The following is a 23,338-nucleotide window of genomic DNA, read 5'->3' on the forward strand; positions in this document are numbered from 1 at the left end:
TGTGGTAGCGGATGCATTGAGTAGGAAGTCAGTGCATATTTCAGCCTTAATGGTCAAAGAGCTAGAGTTAGTAAAAAAGCTTCATAGATTTGAGGTTGCAGGTAGAATTTGAAGCTGACAGCATCAGATGCAGTAATTTGGTGGTGTCCAATGACTTGTTGAAGCATATTAAAGAAGAGCAGTCGAAGGATGTTCAGCTCCAAACGTCCTCCAGTTTGATTGGGACTGAACAAGGAAAAGATTTTGCCTTGGGGGCTGATGGTATCTTAAGGTTCAAAGACAAAGTCTGTATCCCTAGCAATTCAGAAATTAAGAGGTTAATCCTTGAGGAGGGTCATAAAAGTCGTTTTAGCATGCATCCTAGCATGACTAAAATGTATCAGGACCTCAAGGAGTCTTTTTGGTGGTCCGGTATGAAGAGAGATGTAGCTCAGTTTATTGCCTCTTGTTTAACGTGTCCAAAGGCTAAGATAGAACACCAGAGACCGGGAGGTTTGTTGCGACTATTAGAAATTCCAGAGTGGAAATGGAATAGCATCGCTATGGACTTTGTTACCCATTTGCCACGCACTGTCCGAAGACATGATGCAATATGGGTAATAGTGGACCGATTGACCAAGAGTTCCCACTTCTTGGCAATTGATTTGAAAATGTCTATGGCAAAGTTGGCACAATTGTATGTTAAGGAGATAGTAAGGTTGCATGGGGTGCCTTCGAGTATTGTATCAGATAGAGACCCGAGGTTCACATCCAGGTTTTGGCAAACCCTTCAGAGTGAGATGGGAAGCAGGCTACAAATGAGCTCGGCTTATCATCCCCAAACGGATGGGCAGTCTGAGCGGACGATCCAATCGCTTGAATATTTACTGAGGACTTGTATTTTGGATCACCTAGGGGTATGGGATGAGATATTGCCACTGGTTGAGTTCACTTACAACAACAACTACCAGGCTAGTATCGGCATGGCACCATTTGAAGCGTTATATGGGAGGCGCTGCAGAACACCTCTTTGTTGGTTTCAGGATGGAGAAGCAGTTTTGACGGGACCAGAGATAGTTCAACAGACTACAGAGAAGGTGAAGCTTATACAAGAGAGGATGCGGGCATCTCAGAATAGGCAGAAGTCCTAGGCTGATCGGAGACGCAAGCCGTTGGAATTTGCAGTTGGGGATCATGTGTTCCTACGAGTGACTCCTACTACCGGTATAGGAAGGGCCATTCGTGCTAGGAAATTATCTCCTAGATATCTTGGTCCTTACCAAATTCTTCGACGTATAGGACCAGTAGCTTACGAGGTAGCCATGCCACCTCAGTTAGCAAACTTGAATCCAGTATTCCATGTATCTCAACTGAGAAAATACATGTCTGATCCGTCTCATGTGCTTGAAGTTGACGATGTGCAAGTCAGAGAAGATTTATCAATTGAAGTGCAACCAATAAGAATTGAGGAGAGTCAAAACAGACAACTTAGAGGAAGAACTGTCAGACTTGTCAAAGTTATTTGGAACAGTGGAACGGGCGACTCTACTTGGGAGTTAGAGGACGAGATGAGAGAAACTTACCCCCACTTGTTCCGATAAGCCTAATTTTCGAGGACGAAAAATTTTGTGTTGGGGAGAATGTAAGGACCTAAATAATTTAAAAAAAAAGGGGATGGGGACGATCAGTGCTGGAAAGCACCAACCGCCCCAATGAAAGAAGTGGGATGTCGTTTTTATTTGGCAAAAAGGGGAACATCACACGTTGGCCCTTTGCTCTCATCTTTGCACCATAAGCTGCTGGTAGAAGATAAAAGGGGGGTAGGTTCTGCACTTGGGGTGGGAAATCATTGTTGTAAATTCGTGAGAGAGGTGAAGTTGAGAACTTCTGGAACTGCAAGGAAGCCTTGGTACTGCAAGTTGTGGGAGAGAAGAAGTGGAGAACTTTTCCTTTGGAGATAGATTCAAGGAAGTCTTCAAGAGGTAAGGGGAGCTATATCTATTCTTATAGATTGTAGAAATATTAAACTGTGTTTGCGATTTGTTATATTCTGCTCTTTGATGCAAATCTGGGAGTTTAGGGATGAAAATGGAATTTCGGGGAAGTCTGGAAATGTGCTACGTTTCTGCAGAATTCTGCAGAACGAGCGTACGTCATTTGTGCTCGACCAATAGTGGTCGGCCAAAATAGAACGAGCGTTCGCCCGTATAGCGTTCGGCCTTAAATTGAGCATTGCACGTTCGGTTTTGAGTAGATTAGTAAGCGTTCGGTCTTGTGTCCTTTAGTAACGAGCGTTAGCGTTCGTTCTGGGCTTGTTTTGGTGAGCGTTCGACGATCGATCTTTGTGTATGGGTGACTGTAGTGTTTGACTGAATTTAGTATGATTAGGCTTAAATCTTGAGCGTTCGGTTTTGATATTTTAGTAATTTAAGCGTTCGATCTAAATTTGATATTCTTTGTTTAAGAGTTTGAACGTTCGTTTTGATGAATTAGTTAGCATAGCGTTCGATCTTAAATCTGATGTGTTATGTTTAAATATTGAACGTTCGGTGTTGGTGAATTATTTATATTGAACGTTCGGTGTTGATGAATTATTTATACTGAACGTTCGGCCCAATTATGTTGAATCATTTTCGGATTTAGCGTTCGCCAAATAGTGTTTGATTTTGAGTGTTCGGTATTGATACATTATTGAGTATAAGCGTTCGGTGTTAGATTGGTATTCTTAGGTTTGGATATTGTACCTTCGGCCTTGGTTTAATGGTGACTTTGATCGTTCGTCCAACAGTATTCGATATAATGTGGAGTTCGGTGTTTTAGCGTTCGACCCAGTAGCGTTTAATCTCTTAGCATTCGGCCTAACAGTATGGAATCCAATATGGTGTTCATTTTTTAGCGTTCGTCCTTTTAGTGTTCGATTTAATAATGTTTGGTGTTTTAAGTGTTGAGCATAAGAGATTTATCTTAACGTTCGTCCTAGTAGTATCCAATTTGAGTGAGGTGGTCGGATTTAGCGTTCGGCAGAATAGGGTTTAATCCAGTGAGGTGTGTGGTTTTAGCGTTCGTCCAATATGGTGTTTGGTAAAATAGTGTTCGGTCTAAGTACTCGATCCTAGCGTTCGGCCTAAGTATCAATCTCAGCGTTCGTTCTAATAGTGTTTTCGGTAAAATAGCGTTCGTCCTAAGTATCAATCTAAGCGTTCGTCCTAATGGTGTGATCGGTGAAATGGCGTTCGGCCTGTTGGTAAATAGCATTCGTCCTATGTATCAATCTAAGCGTTCGTCCAATTGTGTTAAATCTCTTAGCGTTCGTCCAATTGGCATAATTGCGTTCGGCTTATAACGCTCGGTGAATAGTGTTCCTCCATCTAATGGTCTGCAAATGGTCTTTCTTCTCATGTAGAGATGATTGTACATGTGGTGAGGAGTAACAGGAGGTCCTAGTCTTGGATGCTTCCATATGATCCAAGGTGAGTGATAACGGATTAACCTCGTGATTATGGCCGGGCGGGAGTGCCCAAAGTTCCACCGGGCGGTAGTGCCCAAGTTTCACAAGGCGGTAGTGCCAGGGCGGGAGTGCCCAAGTTTCATAGAGCCACCACGAGTGCAAAACCCGCCATAGCTCGGTAATCATTCTAGTCTGGACGAGTCAGTCTATAAAGCAACAAGTCGGGGTATAAAGTAACAAGTCTTGTGATGTCAGTTTACCATGTTTGGATGAATGTGTACATGTCGTGTGAGTGTGTGAATTGTGGTTTAATGAGTATGCTTTAATTGTTCTTTTATAGGAATCTATGTATGATAACATGTTTTTTATATCTAGCTCACCCTTGCATTGTTTGTGTTGTGTGCTGTTTGGGTATGTTTCTTTGGCGATGATCATCCACTTGGATGGGAGCAAATGACGGGGAGGATACTTTGGAAACAGCTCTTGATGGAGACGACAGTGCTGCAGCTTAGATGTGCTAGTTTTTTTCCGAGGACTCGTATTATTTGGAAGAAATTTTGAGTGTTTAAATTTTTAATTGTCCCATAAATTCCAGGGAGAAATTCTAATACTCTAGTCGGAAATTTCGCACTATTCTAAGGATGACTGTAATCCTTGATTAACTCTTGACTGCTTTCCCATATTATGCATGATGACGTCTTTATTATATATGCATGACGTATATAATTGGGATGTTACATAAAACACTTAGGAATATTATGACTCAAAATACAAGACAAATATTGATATGCCTTAGAATTGAGGTTATCTAAGGTGTAAACAGAAAGCGCTCCTAAAAGATTAAATCCTCAACATGCAACCCTTTTTCAAGTCAAGATCAAGACCATAGTAAAGAATTCAAACTTTTGGTTTCAATTCTCGACATACTTTAAATTGATCTCTAATTTCAATTTTCAACTACAAAATTGAAAAGCAGGTTGTATAGTCATTAAATAATTAAAAATAATTATTAATTCCTAATTAAAATCTTAAATTAAAACCCCTAATGTAGGAAAAAAATTTTAAACCACAAAACGGCAGCCACCATAGTCGTTTGGTGTGAGAAACTAAAGTAAACTCACCTAATGTAGGGATTCACTTCGGCATCTACTTTTGTGTTCGTTATTGGCTTAATTTCTCCGATTTCGTTACTTATCAGAAAGCAGCAAAGCTATTGTGCCAAAGTTGACCAGCTTAGGTAATATTTTGTCTCAATTATTTTTATCGATATTACCCTTGTGTATGCTTTCTCCTATTTCTACTATTTGTCCCATGAAATCGATCATTGATCAACCACTCTGCAATTTTCAATCTACTTTTGCTTGGGATGTTTGCGTGCTTAATTTTACATTTTACATGTTCCACTCTCTTTAAAATTTCGTTGGTGGTAGTCGTAGTGGTCATACTTATGGGTGTTGCTGGAGGTAGTTAGCATGCACTTAGTTTTACATGCTTCAATTTCTGTGTGTAATTCGTTGATCATAGTCATTGTGGTCATAGTTATGGTTATTTCCGGAGAAATTTGGAATTTCCTCTGATGTATTTGTACCTTCTTGTTCAACGTTTAGGTTAGATGAAAGTCGTAAACTTGAGGGTTTATTTGATCATTTGTAGGGCTGGGCACAGTTTACTTCACAATTATAAACTATAGTTATCTGTATTCTTTTATACTTAAAAAAAACTTAAACTATTTTTGTTAGAACCTAATTAACTGTTTAACAATTCACTTTAAATATACTGAACTTATTTTATTTTTAATACAGTTAACTGTAATGTACTATGTACTATGGTATAGGTTTGCGATCAAAAATTTCTCCTATCTCATTACATTCTTTTTTCAGTATTTCTATGGTTGAAGGCTCCCGTGGAAGGTTCGCACGCTCGTCGCCGTTGAAGGCCCGCGCCGTTTAAGGCTCGCGCCGTTGAAGGCTCGCGCCGTTGAAGGCTCGTCGCAAATCCTATCGTGACCCAATCGCTGCCCACCGTTGTCGTCGAAAGAGAGCTTCAACGAAAACCCACGGTGACTCTGCCCTAGCCCACGCGCGACCGCTGCCACGGTGACTCTGTCGATAAAGGAGAGTTCCAACGGTGACCCTGCTCTGACCCTTGTCGTTGTTGTTGTATCGATTGTCGAGGGGCCTGTCTTGTTCACTACCATACCGACCGTCGAGGTAAGTAGTGATTTGATTATTGTGTTCCAGCTTGTCACTTTTTGCCTCTGCCTCTCTATGTTGTCTCTACCTGTCTGTGTTGTCTTTGCCTCTATGTGCTGCCGCCTTAGTCTGCATTTTCCTTAAACCTATGATTTATGAAATTTTAATGTTGTGGGGTTTCTTCTTTTCGCCATTTTTATTGTCTCTTTTCATTTTTTGTGCTTATTTTTCTGCTTGATTGATGAATTTAAGGTGTTTATGGTGCAATATAATGTTGGTACTTCTTACTTTATGGATTGTGTCTCTTAACCCTAAGGAAAATAGTTGAGTTCTTTGAATTTTCAACTAGTTATGTGAGACCCTTTTTTGGATATTACATGTGGTTGTTTGCTACCAAATCATCTCAGTCATCACATAACGATTCCTTCATTATAATCGTGTTCCTAAGAAGTTTGGTTGAGGCAAGCAGAAGAATCCTCTCGAACTGCAGATTGGAGTGAAAAACATGATAGCATGTCAGCTATTATTGTTCATGATTCTAATATTTTAGCTGATGCTTCTTCTTTTAATGATGTTGTTTATGATGATTTGAATGTTATTTTTGCTTCCAATTTTGATAATGTTGATTTTGACTTTATGCCTGCAGTTCAATATGGTTTCAATGATGTTGTTATAGTCTTTTGCTCTATATCTTTTGTTCCAACACTTGCCTTTATACTCTTTCTTCAACTTCATGCTTTGTTCATATTTTAAACATTCTCTCTGCTCAAATAATGGTGATACTGTAGAAGAACACTCCACGTAACTCCCATGTTTTTTTTTCTTCAGTTGGAACAAGCTAGATCATATTTAAAACACTGTTGACTCAGACATACAATATGTTTGAATTTTAATATATGTTGAACCCTTTTCATCTCAACTCATAAAATTTTGATTCCGAAAGGAAAGGACAACATTGGTGATTAGCCACCAGATTAATTGTATCAGTCCTGTATCAGTCTATATGGTGATACAAAAATCCTTCTTAACAAAAGTCATGTATCAGATTAATTGTATCAGTCTTTCTTTTTTGAGATAAAAGTTTTCTCTATATGGTATATCAGATTAATTGTATCAGTCTTTCTTTTCTGAGATAAAAGTTTTCTCTATATGGTGAAACAAAAATCCGTTATAACAGAAAAGTTACAAAAGTGTAGGGAGGCATGAAATCCCCTAGTGTAGGCCTCTTGCTTACTTGTCCATACTGAGAGGTAGTGCAAATCCCCTAGTGGCTGGGTGTAAGACACAGAACTCCATCGGCAGTGAGTTCTCTCTAATAGAGAGGCTTAGCTTCAGTAAATAGTCACTAGGTTTTTTGCATCATTGTGCTTGTTTTGTTCTTCATTTATTATTATATTGTCTACTTAGACAATGACAATGAAATTTATTTGCTTATTGTTGAAGATTTGTTTTTTTTTTTGGTCATTTATATGAAAACTGAACTTATCAAAAGTAAAATTTAATTTGTCGTTCCTGTACGTGTGATGATGGTCGTTATGAATGTAAAAACAGTTGTAGTTGAGTCAAGTCTTTAATGTGTCTGTTGGTTACACAGTTGCTAAAGATGAATATCAATCTTTAGAATTCCAGTTGGTTATGTAGTTGCTACATTATTAATATAATTGTGCTTGGTAATTTTTTTGAAAAGTTAAATTATGCTTGTTGAATGCTCCTTCAAATTTATATGTTTCTTAATTAGGATCTGATGCATGTAGAACTTTTGTCATAGTTAACATCAGAACACAGACATTTATGAATTTGCTTCTTTAACAATGTAGAGCGAAATTCAAACATATTTCCCTCTATTCTTTCTCAACAATTGTTGATAATATATATTTTGAACAATTGTTGATATCTCAATCAATTCAACACAGCTTATAACTTATGGCAAAGATGACCATTGAATTTTTTTTTCAGACCCTATATCATCATCATCATCATTTAGATAAATTTTCCTTTTGTTTGATTGAATTCTTAATTAATGTAGTGACGTGAATGTCAGAAACGGTAGAAACCCTCACACCAAATACTTCTAGAATGGATTTTCATGGAAAATTTTGATTGATAGATTGCAGAAAAAGAATGAACAGGTCAAAATGAGATTTGCTAGAGATTAGTGTTTGATATTCTAATTTTTATTCTTGTGTTGGATTCTTAATTTTAGGTTAAAGTAGATGGATTTGGTCTTGTGTTTGTAATAATTTGTATAGTTATATTATAAAACGTATTAGACTTACATTAAAAGGTTAAGATTGTAATTAAAGTATGATTTAAGGACAAAGGTAATTAAGTTTAAGGATTTATTTAAGCTTAGTGTTATTGATGGATAATTAAGTAAACAATTTTCTGCCATTGTCATGTTATGTTGAGATTTGATCCTGTTCTATCTGCAATTCCTACTGCACTCAACAGATCGAAAGGAAGAAACAAAAGGGAATCGAAATGAAATTTTTCTTGAACTGCTAATTAATAGAAAACATGAAGTAAATTGTAATATACATAGATAAGGAACATCATTAGTTTTTGCAACACTGAAATTGACTGAGCAATCCTTGTTCCACTTATTAAATCTATCCTCCCTGCATTTCAAAGGACTTAAAATTATTTATTACACATTCATGATGCAAAAGCTGCAAAAAGTTACTACAGTTGGAGCATTACATATTAGAGTTATTCACGAAATTATCTCAACCATATGTACATGCAGGTCGTCTTGGAGGGAGTTGCTGGTGTGGAGTTCTCTGTTAGAAAAAAAAAACAAAAAGAAAATCAGTTTGCCCTGTAGTTAACTGAACTGTTTTGTAGTTAACTGAACTAAAAAATAGTTTAGTTCAGTTTTTTTGAACTATTTTTTAGTTCAGTTCAGTTTTTTAAAACTATTTTATAGTTAATTGTAATAGATTTATAGTGCAGTGCAAATAGTACAGTTTGCCCACCCCTAATCATTTGCTGTTTCATTTGATTTACTATACATGGCTGGTTAAATTTATTTATTCTAATTTAAATATATCACTAGCATGGACATTTCTTTAGTGGAATTTCATCTGTGGCTTCCCTTTGGTAGAGTTTGTAACATCCCAAAATATAGTAATTACCATAATCAGAATTAATTACATTAAACCAATAAAACAGTGCAGTCTTTACAAATCAGAACGAACGTCAAAAGCCGAACGGCTTAACATACAGAAATAAACGAACGCGAGAAAGACAGGAGTTCAGAGACGAACGGTCTAACAAACTAACAATAGAAACACGCGAGCGCTCTAAGGCTCGGCTTTAACTTTCACTTCCACCAGATTTGCGTCTTCCAAATTTTCTTCTTCTAGCACTTCTTCAAGTGACGCTCCTCCATCTGCTCACATCCACACGGATGATCATTGCAATGACAGGACGAACGTACATAGACAAGATGACAACATAAGGAAAAACGAAAGGGTAAGCTTAAGTAATTTAATTCATACGTCAACACATATACTAACATTTCAAATCATTCAAACACATAACTCAACATATAACATCATCCAACATATATATATATATATATATATATATATATATATATATAAATACTAGACCAACCGTCCGGACTGTATGAATTTGTGTAGTTACAAGCGTCCTTACACCCGAGTGATGTAGTAACTGGGATACACCAAACAGCTGCCACTCGAGGTCAGTCCGTTCTTACGTCGCCCATGTTAACTTATGGACTAAGGACCTCCTGCCGTTCCCACACATGACATACTTCCTCTACATGAAGATAGTACTCACAGAACATCAGGATGGATAGCGAGTCTTAACTTATCCACAGTCATACTTTACCAAGTTTAATATTCAATATATATAAGAGTCGTTTCCTCATGGAACGCTCGTTCAAATACCACAATCATACTTTCAATTCTTATAGTGTTCTCACATCTTAATACTTCCTTTATTTACATTTTCATTCTATGTTCCACTTCCATAAAAAGACGAGCGTTCAATCCTCTACATAACGAGGACGAACGTCAAGAGTGAGACCGAAAGATCTTCTTTTCGAAAAGAATAAAGCTGACGCATTTTACATGACGAACGTGACTTCAACTAGAATCAGTTGAGTGAACTGACTCTTAGAGATATAACATAATTGTTTCAGGATAATCTAGGTCCAAAAACTTTAGACCAAATTCAAATGGATAAAGATACAAAAAGACGATTATTTAGTTATCCTGAGGACAATTTGTTTAACAGGATCGACTGCCAGTCAATGACCGAAAGCGAATATTCATTTACTGATAATTTGAGACGAACGATATTTACGTACGTTCTGAAATCAAAGGTATGGACGAGCGTTCGGTATAAGACCGTACACTTCTTAGGACGAACGCTAGATATAAGATCGAGCGCTATTTAGAACGAACGCTTGGTGTAAGACCGAGCGCTACTTAAGACGAACGCTTGGTATAAGGGATAATAAATTAATTTAATTTACAAGATTTACCACTAGGCTGAGCCGAACGCTCAACATAGTGTTTCATGGGACGCTCGTTCAATTTCAGAACTCTTTTCAAATAAAAGAATTCCTTTTTAAGCAATTGACTAGAAACCGAACGATATAAGACCGTACGATGACGAACGTATTTTATCATATGATAGAATCATTATATTCAGATTTTCATCTTCATCTAAACTCAACATTTCTCATACGATTCATAATCTTATAATTTCCGATTCATCATTTAATTCACATACTATATAGAATTCATATTAATAAATCATACTATACAATAATCATCCATTATCCAATTCATACGTATCAACCAACACATACCATATTCATTCATGCATAACAGCGATCGTTCAGGCATACTCAACACAGCATACATTTCATACATTCTATTTTCATCATGCTTGCACACAATCATCTACGTATAAACTAAATTATTAAGCTTCCCTTACCTGGATAGCAGTGTACTCCCAAAAAGCAAGGTTTAGCGCTTCCTCTAACAGTGTTCTACCCTCAGGTTTCGCTCAACAATTTCCACTTAATCTAAAACACCAGAAATCAGAACAACTCAGACCCATAAGCCATGCATGCAACCAGAACTAGGGTTTGCATGAAACCAAATGGACGAACGGTTAGCGACGAGAACTTACCAGTTCCGATCCAAATTCTATTCGGTCCAGAATGACCCTCACGTCTCTAGGGGTGTTTCAACGGTTCTGAAACGTGATCAGAGAAGGAGATGATGAGTTACAATAGAGAGAAGGTGAACTGGTTCTAGAGAGAAGTTAGAGAAAATGAAAGGTTGGGTTCTGAGGAAGAAGAAGAGTGCGTGCAGGTGAGAGAGAGTTTTTCGAAACTCAGTTTTGTCAATTTCCACGCCCAACGAACGAGTGTCTCCTCTGCTGACACCTGCACTCGCACTTCTGACTTCTGGAACTTCTAACGTGACACGTGGCGCTCGTGCATGCAGTGCAAAGTGCATTTTTAATGCACTGGATGTGTGGTGCGGTGCATTTATGGAAGCAGCCAGGTGACTCAGCAGTGCATTAATAACAGATTAGACAGTATAATCATGGGTTAATTTTTCCGAGGTCTCACAGAGTTCAATAAATTTTATAATGGTTTCTTGTATTCAATATAGTCATTTCTTTCCATACTTTGTAACTTATATCTCTTTGTTGTACCTTGGAGGTATGAATTGTTGACTTTTGATATATCCTAAGCTAGATTTTGACATTGAACTTACTGGACAGGATGGACCACTCTTTCTGTTATTGAAGTTTGGTTGTTTTGTAGAATTGACCATTTCAATTTTATTGAGCATGCAGCTTTTCTTTCATGGCGGAGGAAAATTCTCAATTGAACAACTTGCAAGAAGAAAATGGAGCCTTAGAGCTTCAAAGTCTTGTAGAAAGAGTTGGTGACCTTCCTCTATTGTCTCCAAAAGAAGGAGGTGACAGTAAAGGTAGTAATTATGCAAAATGAATCACCTAATTTAAATTATTTAATTGCCACATTACATGTTTATAGTCTGAGTGTTGTAAGATATGAATCCATATTTCATTTATTTTCTCAGTAACTCAGTTTATTTATGCCAAATCTTTTAAAGTTCAACATTAAAAATATTCTTTTGCATGTAAGAAATGAATACATTTGTCTCATACAGCAGGATTTATTTCACATATATTCTAATCGGTTGTAATTCCTTTTATTAAATATACCATTTTTTCTCAAATTACAATTAGAGGATTTGTTTTTTAATGGTTGCATTGTTATTGTGATGTACACTTGTACAACACAAAAAATGTAAAATACAGTTATTTTAATGCTTCTGTAACTTATTTTTCATGGTCCAACTAAAATATTGTGTCATAAAAAAAATACGCCTCAAGAAAGCTCACAAACATGTGTAAACTAACTTTTTTTTTATTCAAACAGCTTATACTCAGAATTTGATTGAAATAATTTGAAAAACAAATACCTAAATGAAATGTAAACTACATATACTATTAAAGCGATGTGAATACCATTCTTGTATACACTTGTCTTTAAACTTATGACCGACTTGATTTCCACAAATGAGTTTTCAAGCGAATTAACTTGATTGAATTTGATGCTGTCACACATATTGTTACAACAGAAACAATATGTCACCTTGAAAGATCATGATTTCATGATCAACAACACATGAAAACATAGGTTCCATATCATCCAACTTAATCATATCAGTGAGGAACATAAACCGTCTTGGTGATGCTTTACTTTTGGATTATATTATATCTGATATATTTTATGGTGTTGTTGTTAATGTTGAATCACTTTCTCTTTTGACAGAAGTTTCAAAGAAGAAAAAGAAGAAAACTAGAAGCAAGTGAGGACTTGAATTCTGTCATTAATGCTTTGTTCTCATGATGGTGAAATTTTTCTGAATTTCTGATTTGTTTTGGATGATCAGGAAAAAGAAAGAACTCTTAGAACGAACTGATCCACCATCAATTTCTGTTATTGACCTATTTCCATCTGGAGATTTCCCTGAAGGTGAAATTCATCAATACAAAGATGAGTAAGTTGATGATGAATAAATTTCAGCAATATCTGACATTTTTGCTTGCAAAATTGATTTGAATTTATGAGTAAAATGAACTGTATTACCATTGTTTTTTCTTTTTTGTTTGACGTGTTGCTACTTTGAAAAGGAAAAAAAAACAGAGGAAGAATATTGTCTAGCTAAAGTTTTTCTTTTGTTGTTAATTAACCACATTTGAAACAGAAAGTATCTAAGTTTTGCAATATAAAAATTGACAACATTTTAACATGGTATTATGTAGATGCTTATTTTGTTGACTACCTATACTCCTCCCAAAGTCTTGAAAATAACAAAACAGGAATGCACAACACTATAGCAGCTTGAGCAGAACTCACTACAAGAAATTGTTGGTTTACCGAAGGGTATTTACAGACGGCCTCACGCCCTTCGGTAAAAGTAATTTACCGACGGTCAATTATAGTATTACCGAAGGTCCTTAGGCCCTCGGTAATAAACTGGTGATTTTAAAAACCGAGGGTCCTAGGCTGTCGGTATGTTTGAGGGTGAATTAAAACCAAAACTTCTGATTTCCCTCTCCCATTTCAAGCTCGTCGACGAAAGCCTATTTCCCTCTCCCTGCGAATCATCTCCTCAGGCGCATTGTCTCTGTCGTCACGGTTGTCCGTCGAGCTCATCCTTCATTCGGTCGTGTTAGTGAGGCGGCGTGATAGTGGTTGTCGTTGACGGTTTGAGGACGGTTGGTGACTGAGGCGACTGGCGTGGAGTAGGAGGGTTGGTGACTGAGGTGTCATCTTCATTCGGTAGGCTTGGAGGTGTTGTTTGTCAGAGCGGCTGCAGCGGAATGGTTAGCGTGGGAACAAACCAAGAGGGGGGGTGAATTGGTTATATTCAAATATTATCCCTTTTTAGTCTTTTTCTCTTAATTTCTTACTAAGCAGATAATTAAACGTAAATAAAAGAGTAAGGGAAAGAGAAAAATTACACAGGTATTTTATCCTGGTTCAGATCACTAAGATCCTACGTCCAGTCGCTTATCTCAAACAAGATAAACCTTTTTCACTATCACAAAACTATTACAAATATTAGTCACACAGAAAAACAATTTGTAACAGTTTAGAAATTACCACCTCTCTTGAAACCACAAGAGATGAACTTACACCTCCTTTGAATCTTCACAAAGGATGATCACCTCCTTCGAATGCTTCACGAAGGATGATTCTCTTCCAGACACTTCCTCAGACACACCAAGGATGATTAAGCTATTCCTCTGTCACCACAGTACCACTTCAGGACTTTGCAGACAAGAGTTTCCTTAGCTTCAGCAATTTCACAGAGTTCTCACAAGAGTTCAGAGATTTTTGCACAAGGGAAGAGTTGTGGTTGAGTGAAAATGAGAGTCTATTTATAGACTCATCCAAAGGCTCCTCCATTTTCGCTTTTAGACTTTCTGACAGTGTTAATCGATTAGCAACAGTGGTTAATCGATTAACAACCCAACGGATACTTCAACGGCTCTAAAAACGGCTAGTTTTTCAAACGTTCACCTTGTTAATCGATTAACAGCCCTTGTTAATCGATTAACGTTAATCGATTAACACCCTGTGTTAATCGATTAACACTGCAATGCTGGGCTTCTTCATGGCGCACTGGAACAATCGATTAACAGCCCTTGTTAATCGATTAACGTTAATCGATTAACACCATCTGTTAATCGATTAACACTGCACAGAATTTTGCTTCTGGTTTATTTTTACATCACTTTTGAATGCATACATCAAACTACTAATTCTCCTATGTTTATACAGTTATTACAAAAGGTTACAAGTCTTCAAAGATCATTCTTCATGAGTCTTCATGAGTCTTGGTTGTTCTTGACTTGATTTGTACATCATCAAAACTTCATCTGCACATTTTGCTAACAATCTCCCCCTTTTTGATGATGATCAAAACCTTCTTGATTTAAAGCTTTTGGTAATAATCTGTATTTGAAATACAACTTAAGGAAGAAATAATTTGTTAGTGAACTTAGAGATAATTTGAAGACTTTAAATATTTCTCCCCCTTTTTGATCATTATTAAAAAGTGATGTAGAAGTGCTCCCCCTAATTTGATTAGAAATTATACTCCCCCTTAATAAAGGCATGTATGCATAGAAAGAATAAGAAAAACAACATACATTTTATTGAATATTTAGATGCAAGCATACAAAGAAATATAAAGGGCACATACTAATAAAAACATAGAAACATAAATTTCCTAGGGCTCATCATCGCTATCGGGTACATAGAGTTTTGCCAGTTTTTCATCAATTTCCTTAAGATGATTGTCAATTGCATCATATCTAAGAGCATGATAAGCCATCATATCATCCATCCGTGATTGCTGCATAGAAGCCATATCTGCAATTTGTCTAGATATACTCTCTAGACTATATTCTTGGGGAGGATGGGATGGTCCAGCAACATTGGTTGGATGAGGCATAGGTATATCTTCATCTTCTTCAGCTGAGGCATCATCTTCTGGTGCAATATCATCTTCAGCACGGACAAACATATTTCCTTGGCGTATAAATCCCATTTGATGCAAAGCTGATTCCTCAATTTCATGACTTCTTAATACGGATAGATGTTTTTCGCCGGTGACATCAACTCCTTTATACACACATATTAAGGAAATAAGGAGGGGATATGGAAGATGACCTCTATCATACCTCTTTGCCCGGACAATAGTGTCGGAGATGAGATCTGCCCAATTGATTTTGATATTTTGAGTAATGGCAGACATGAGCATGAGATCAATTTCAAAGCATTGGGCTAGGTTTGAGCCTCTTGGACACAGCAACCATACAATAAGATAATGAAGAACCCTTTCCTCCATTCTAAGATTTCCTACAAGAAGATATCTCCTATTGGGTAGAGGTTGTTGAGGGTTGCGCATGAAAGAACGATATGCCAAAATTTTGTTAAAATCACCAAAGTCATTTGGCACATGCATGGTATTTTCTAAAATGGGAAGATGAGCAACATTTGTCCAAATGTCATTATCCAGAATGATATCTATCCCTTTTACACGAGTGTAAACAATACCATTTTGGGATTTGAGATTGTAGTAGAATACTCTTACCAAATCTGGATAATAATGCCCTTGAAGTTGCATTAGATGTTGGACGCCTTGCTCAATCAATTGCTGAGAAAATTGAAATTGATGTGTGGTGAACCAATTGAGATTTACAAATTTTTGACGAAGAATTTTGCGTTCTTTCCACATTTGTAGATATTCGTCATGCTTTCCTTCATCGGAAATCCACCCATGAATGTTTGGACCACGTGCAAGAGGTGTGCTTTCCGATCCATAGCTTCTTCTTCTTCTTCTTCTTGATGGTTCAGCCATGAGAGTGTGAAAGAAAGTTTGGACAGCAAAAGAATGGAATTTGAGTGAAGAGAAGAAGTGAAATTGAGTTGGAGAGGGATGTGTAAGTTGAGTAGGTAAAAATGATGGATAGAATGGGTTTAAATAGGCTTAGAAATGACCCTCCAACGTTCAAAAATGAGAAAATAACCGTTTATAGCCGTTACAAACGGCTAGATTCTGCAGAATTTACTGCAGGTTACCGTTGTTAATCGATTAACAGGGTGTGTTAATCGATTAACGTTAATCGATTAACAGGGTGTGTTAATCGATTAACAGACGCTGATTTCCGAAAATCAGCAAATTTGTCCCTTTGTCCAATTTTAAGATATTTTTAATATTCCTAAGTCTCTTCTAAGCTCATAGAATCTATCTTTAGGCAATGCTTTGGTGAAAATATCAGCTAATTGATGTTGGGTATCAATATATTCTATCTCACAATCTCCCTTTTGCACATGATCTCTAAGAAAGTGATGCCTAATCTCAATGTGCTTTGTTCTAGAGTGCATTATGGGATTCTTTGTAAGGTTTATTGCACTTGTATTATCACACTTAAGTGGTATATGATCTAAGTGAATGTCATAATCTTCTAATTGCTGTTTCATCCATAAAATTTGCGCACAACAATTTCCTGCAGCAATATATTCAGCCTCAGTAGTAGATAATGCTACACATGCCTGTTTCTTAGAATGCCAAGAAACTAAGGAACTACCTAGAAGATGACATGTTCCACTAGTGCTTTTTCTATCTATCTTACAGCCTCCATAATCTGCGTCTGAAAAACCTACAAGACTAGGTTCCGTTCCAGATGGATACCATAAACCAAATGATGCAGTTCCCTTAAGATATTTCAATATTCTTTTAACTGCTGTAATGTGAGATTCTCTAGGACTAGATTGATACCTAGCACACACACAGACACTTTGCATAATATCCGGTCTACTAGCAGTGAGATATAGCAAAGAACCTATCATACATCTATATTTAGTTTGATTTACCTCTTTACCTGACTCATCTTTGTCAAGATAGCAAGAGGTTCCCATAGGTGTAGATGCTTCCTTTGCTTTGTCCATTTCAAACTTCTTAAGAATTTCTCTACAATACTTAGTTTGAGAAATGAACGTACCTTCTTTCATTTGCTTAATTTGAAGACCAAGGAAGAATGTTAATTCTCCCATCATAGACATTTCAAATTCACCTTGCATAGTCTTAGCAAATTCCTCACAAAGAGATTTATTAGTTGATCCAAAAATAATATCATCAACATATACTTGAATCATCAAAATATGTTTTCCGACTCTCTTAATAAACAAAGTGGAATCAACTTTTCCTCTATTGAAATCATTTTCTAAAAGAAAATTGCTAAGTCTTTCATACCAAGATCTAGGTGCTTGTTTTAAACCATAAAGTGCTTTCTTTAATTTATAGATGTGATTTGGAAATTTAAAATCTTCAAAACCGGGTGGTTGTTCAACATACACATCTTCTTTTATAAAACCATTTAGAAATGCACTTTTAACATCCATTTGAAATAATTTAAATTTCATTATAGATGCATAAGCAAGAAGTAGGCGTATTGCCTCTAACCTGGCAACTGGAGCATATGTCTCATCATAATCTATACCTTCTTCTTGACTATATCCTTGAGCCACAAGCCTAGCCTTATTCTTGGTGATGTTTCCATCTTCATCCAGTTTGTTTCTAAATACCCATTTTGTTCCAATTACTTGATGAGTATCTTCTCTAGGAATCAATTCCCAAACTTGATTTCTTTCAAACTGGTTGAGTTCTTCTTGCATTGCTATACACCATTGTTCATCTTGAAGAGCTTCCTTAATGTTCTTAGGTTCAATCTGCGACATAAAAGCTACATTCATACAAAAATTTACTAAATTTCTTCTAGTGTTTACCCCTTTTGATATGTCGCCAATGATGTTGTCCAATGATAATCCTCTAGGTTGTTGCCATATTTTGTTTAGATCTTCATCATCTTGAGGATTATTCATTTTCTCTTCATTGGTTGTCTTTTGCAAGTCTTCATTTTCACCTGCATCTGATTCATCTGACTCAAGAGGTTTTACCTCAAGGTCCACAATTTCATCAAAGACAACATGCACAGATTCTTCTATTTCAAGTGTTTTCCGATTAAAAACTCTATAAGCTTTGCTAGTTAGAGAATATCCTAGAAAAATAGCTTCATCGGATTTGGAATCAAATTTTCCTAAATTTTGTTTTCCATTATTTAAGACAAAACATTTGCATCCAAAAATTCTCAAATGTGAAACATTTGGTTTTCTACCTTTAAAAAGTTCATAAGGAGTACATTTCAAAATTGGCCTAATAAGCATTCTATTCAATACATAACATGCAGTACTCACAGCATCAGCCCAAAATTGTTTAGGAACACTATATTCATTTAACATAGTTCTAGCAAGTTCCTCTAAGGATCTATTCTTTCTTTCTACAACTCCATTTTGTTGAGGAGTTCTAGGTGCAGAAAAATTATGAGAAATGCCATATTCTTCACAAAAAGTTTCAAAAGATTCATTTTGAAATTCACCTCCATGGTCACTTCTAATAGCCTTTATTTTCAAGTCCTTTTCATTTTGAACTAAATTTGCAAACTTTTTAAATTCTTTGAAAGCTTCACTTTTAAGAGTAAGAAAGAAAGTCCAAGTATATCTTGAATAATCATCCACAATAACTAAAGCATAATAATTTCCTCCAAAACTTTTTATCCTAGAGGGACCAAATAAATCCATGTGCAAAAGTTCTAAGGGTTTTAAACTAGAAACAATATTTTTCGAATGGAAAGATGATTTCACTTGTTTTCCCTTTTGACATGCATCACACAATTTATTTTTCACATATTTTAGTTTTGGTAGACCAATTACTAAGTCTTTAGAAAGGAGTTTATTCAATTGTTGCATATGAATATGTGCAGCTCTTTTATGCCATAACCATGGATTTTCTTCTTTTACTACTAAACATGAAATATTCCTATTTGATGCATTTTCTAAATCAATCAAATAAATATTGTTATGCCTAATTCCTTTCAAAGCAATTTCAGAAGAATCATTTTCATAAATAGTGCAAGAATTTTGTTCGAAGGTTACCTTGAATCCTTTATCGCATAATTGACTAATGCTAATTAAGTTATGCTTTAATCCTTCCACATATAGCACGTCTTTGATCATCAAGGTATCTTCACTTCCAATATCTCCAATTCCAAGGATTTTTCCTTTGTTGTTATCACCATAGGTGACAAAGCCTCGTTCCTTTTTCCGGAAGCTTGTAAATTTCTTTTTATCTCCGGTCATGTGTTTTGAACATCCACTGTCAAGACACCACATATACTTCCTTGGTTTTGATAATTCCTACAACATAAAAAGAACAAGCTATTTAGGTACCCAACTACTTTGTATGGGTCCTTTGGGTTAGATTTAAAAAGATTAAAATCATTTTGCAACCCAAGCATATCTACCACTTGGAACACCATAATGCTTAATTTTACATTTATTAGATGTATGACCCTTTTTCATACAATAAAAGCATGATGCAACATTTGTGTTCCTATAAGTTGTTCCTTTTTCTACCCAAGTTCTACGGGTTCTATGATTATGTTTATTTTTAGGAACATACTTATTTTTTACAACCTTATTTTCATTATTTTTACTACATTCTCCAGTGGTTGTGTTTTCAGAAAAATATTTGAATTTAATGCATGATTCACATTCATTATTTGCAATAAATTTTTCTTTTTCATAAAATAAAACTTTACTTTTTAAATTTCTAATTTCTTCTGCTTGATATAAAAATTTATTTTTCAAACTTGCGTTTTCTTCAGACAAATTTGTAAATTCGGTTTTCAAATTTTCATTAAATTTAGAAAAACTTTCAGAAGTAAGCTTCAAATCTTCATTTTCTTTAAGAAGGCTATTAAGTTCAGATTTCAAATTTTTAAAATCCTTTTTCAGCTTTTTATGAGCAACATCTAATTTTTCAGATTCAATTAATAATGCAGCATACATTTCATTTTCATCAATATGACTATCATTATCAGAATAGTTTGAACTACTTACTTGGCTGTCATTATCGTCATCTGCCATCAAACAGATGTTTGCTTCTTCATCTGAGTCGCTTGAATCTGTAATTGTTTCATTGTCGTCTTCCCAAGCAATGTATGCCTTCTTTTTCTTGAAAAATTTCTTTTCTTTCTTTTCTTCACCCTTCTTTTGATTTGGACAGTCTGCTTTCAAATGTCCTTTTTCTCCGCAACCATAACATCTATAGTTTGAGGAAGATCCTTGATTTTCTCTATGTTCATTTCTGAATCTCCCTTTGCCTTTTGATTTCATGAACCTGTTGAACCTCTTGATTAACAAACTCAAGTTTTCATCTTCATCTGAGTCTTCATCTTCCATCTTGTTTTTGCTCTTTTCTACCTCAGATTTGAAAGCTAGAGTCTTTTTCTTCGTTTTTGCTTCTTCTTCATCTAATCTTCCAAGGTCTAGTTCATGTTCTCTCAACTTTCCAAATAATGCCGCCATGGTCATTGTGTTGAGATTTTGTGACTCAGAAATTGCAGTCACTTTTGGTTGCCAAGCCCTGTCTAAGGATTTCAAAATTTTTATATTAAGTTCGTCAGTATCGAAAGACTTACCTAGTCCAATAAGATGATTTACGATGTTGGTGAAGCGTTTCTGAACATCTACTATTGTTTCTCCTTGCTTCATCCTGAACATCTCATATTCCTGGATCAAGGTATTCTTTCTAGCTCTCTTAACATCATCTGTACCTTCATGGGTTACTCTAAGTACTTCCCACATTTCTTGTGCAGTTTTACAAATAGAAATCCTGTAAAACTCATCAACAGTTAAAGCAGATGAAATAATATTACGAGCTTTTACATCATTACCAAATTTTCTCTTATCTTCAGCAGTCCATTGATCACGGGGCTTTGGTTCCTGCATATTGTTAATTGGAACAAAAGGACCAGATACAACAGCATCCCAAATATCTATATCAATAGATTCCATAAAAATTTGCATTCTAACCTTCCAAAATGCGTAGTTTTCACCTGTGAATAGTGGTGGTCTATTGATTGATGCACCCTCTGCAAAGGTTTGATGTGATCCTGCCATTTGAATGACTATCAAAGCAAGCTCTGATACCAATTGTCAGAGCGGCTGCAGCGGAATGGTTAGCGTGGGAACAAACCAAGAGGGGGGGTGAATTGGTTATATTCAAATATTATCCCTTTTTAGTCTTTTTCTCTTAATTTCTTACTAAGCAGATAATTAAACGTAAATAAAAGAGTAAGGGAAAGAGAAAAATTACACAGGTATTTTATCCTGGTTCAGATCACTAAGATCCTACGTCCAGTCGCTTATCTCAAACAAGATAAACCTTTTTCACTATCACAAAACTATTACAAATATTAGTCACACAGAAAAACAATTTGTAACAGTTTAGAAATTACCACCTCTCTTGAAACCACAAGAGATGAACTTACACCTCCTTTGAATCTTCACAAAGGATGATCACCTCCTTCGAATGCTTCACGAAGGATGATTCTCTTCCAGACACTTCCTCAGACACACCAAGGATGATCAAGCTATTCCTCTGTCACCACAGTACCACTTCAGGACTTTGCAGACAAGAGTTTCCTTAGCTTCAGCAATTTCACAGAGTTCTCACAAGAGTTCAGAGATTTTTGCACAAGGGAAGAGTTGTGGTTGAGTGAAAATGAGAGTCTATTTATAGACTCATCCAAAGGCTCCTCCATTTTCGCTTTTAGACTTTCTGACAGTGTTAATCGATTAGCAACAGTGGTTAATCGATTAACAACCCAACGGATACTTCAACGGCTCTAAAAACGGCTAGTTTTTCAAACGTTCACCTTGTTAATCGATTAACAGCCCTTGTTAATCGATTAACGTTAATCGATTAACACCCTGTGTTAATCGATTAACACTGCAATGCTGGGCTTCTTCATGGCGCACTGGAACAATCGATTAACAGCCCTTGTTAATCGATTAACGTTAATCGATTAACACCATCTGTTAATCGATTAACACTGCACAGAATTTTGCTTCTGGTTTATTTTTACATCACTTTTGAATGCATACATCAAACTACTAATTCTCCTATGTTTATACAGTTATTACAAAAGGTTACAAGTCTTCAAAGATCATTCTTCATGAGTCTTCATGAGTCTTGGTTGTTCTTGACTTGATTTGTACATCATCAAAACTTCATCTGCACATTTTGCTAACATTGTTGAGGGATTCTCCGGGAAGGGTGTTGGTGGGCGGTGATTGGGGCATTTATTGCGGCTGCCGTGGAGTAGGGAGGGTGTTCCCGCTAGGATTGCCGTAAGGTTAGTGTTCTGTTCATTTGAATTTTAGGTTTGGGGCTTCCTCCTTAATTGATTTGTATTTGTTTTCGTGCTTCCAAATTCTTGCAATTCCTTGCAAGTCATTCTATATTGGATTGTGGTTGTGGCAGCAGGGGTGGTGCTTCGTGGATAGTGTGAGGAGGGCATTGCGGTGATGATGTGTTGTGGACGTTGCTTTAACTGATGGTGTAGTTGGGCTGGGTCTGCCATTGCAGAGGGTGCTGTGGAGCTTTTTATCAGGTTTGCTATCTTCCACCGATGTAGTTAACTGCATTTAGAAGTTTCTCTTTTAGTTTGGATTGGTTTGTCTGGGCGTGATGGGTAGGAAAAGTGAACATCTTGAAAGTCAATGTCACCTTTGATTCTGCTAGGCATCTTCCCTTCTGATTCATTACTTATTAGAGGCTTTGTTTGGATCACTTGGAAAACTTCTGAAAGTCCTCTGTCGTGGCTTTTCAAGCTTCCCACACGTAACCCTACACACTACCTCACCTACATACATCCAACCAATTACCTCCAAAGTATTCTTCCGCATAAAACCAATTTCAATATTCTATTCTAATGCCAAAGTTGATTGCTTCTTCACATGGTATCTCACGGCTTTGGTCTTCCAGCAAGAATTCAATTGGAATAAGTTCCATTAAAAAAACTATGAAGTAATGGGAAATAGAATAAACAAACGTGCTGCACCATGAATCACCACTTCCACTACCTACTCCCATCTAATCAACAAGCTTTACATCCAAAGAAAGAAATAGAATAAACAAACGTGCTGCACCATGAGCTTCACAAATGATTAAAATACACTTCTTTCTCTCCCCAAAAACCGTGAACTAATAGG

At 36.3% G+C, this 23,338-nt stretch overlaps 1 protein-coding gene across 6 annotated transcripts; it reads left to right on the forward strand.

Moving 5' to 3' along the window:
• The first annotated feature begins 4,172 nt into the window (after positions 1 to 4,172).
• LOC128194017 (methionine aminopeptidase 2B-like) lies at positions 4,173 to 13,054 on the forward strand. 6 transcript variants are annotated; one of them, XR_008245273.1, is made up of 5 exons: positions 4,341 to 4,664; positions 5,308 to 5,637; positions 11,470 to 11,606; positions 12,476 to 12,512; positions 12,597 to 12,765. XR_008245273.1 is itself a non-coding variant. In XM_052868447.1 (4 exons), the coding sequence occupies exons 2-4, from the start codon at positions 11,480 to 11,482 to the stop codon at positions 12,706 to 12,708; spliced, it is 276 nt and encodes a 91-aa protein (XP_052724407.1). In that variant the 5' UTR covers positions 4,173 to 4,664; positions 11,438 to 11,479; the 3' UTR covers positions 12,709 to 13,054. The 6 variants fall into 6 exon arrangements, 3 of the variants coding, with proteins under 3 accessions (XP_052724407.1, XP_052724406.1, XP_052724405.1); XR_008245274.1 differs by lacking the exon at positions 4,341 to 4,664 and adding an exon at positions 8,366 to 8,439 and having other exon boundaries at positions 5,243 to 5,637; positions 12,597 to 13,054; XM_052868447.1 differs by lacking the exon at positions 5,308 to 5,637 and having other exon boundaries at positions 4,173 to 4,664; positions 11,438 to 11,606; positions 12,597 to 13,054.
• The last annotated feature ends 10,284 nt before the right edge of the window (positions 13,055 to 23,338 follow it).

Source organism: Vigna angularis, chromosome 9 (genome assembly GCF_016808095.1).
Source record: "Vigna angularis cultivar LongXiaoDou No.4 chromosome 9, ASM1680809v1, whole genome shotgun sequence".
NCBI classification, from domain to species: Eukaryota; Viridiplantae; Streptophyta; class Magnoliopsida; order Fabales; family Fabaceae; genus Vigna; species Vigna angularis.

What these genes read in the sequence shown, in the direction of transcription:
- LOC128194017 (XM_052868445.1), top strand. Translation starts at nt 8,354, where the DNA reads ATGTACATGCAGGTCGTCTTGGAGGGAGTTGCTGGTGTGGAGTTCTCT. An exon ending in AGAAGGAGGTGACAGTAAAG is followed by an intron (nt 11,607 to 12,475) that starts GTAGTAATTATG and finishes CTCTTTTGACAG; the next exon opens with AAGTTTCAAAGAAGAAAAAG. An exon ending in AAGAAGAAAACTAGAAGCAA is followed by an intron (nt 12,513 to 12,596) that starts GTGAGGACTTGA and finishes TTGGATGATCAG; the next exon opens with GAAAAAGAAAGAACTCTTAG.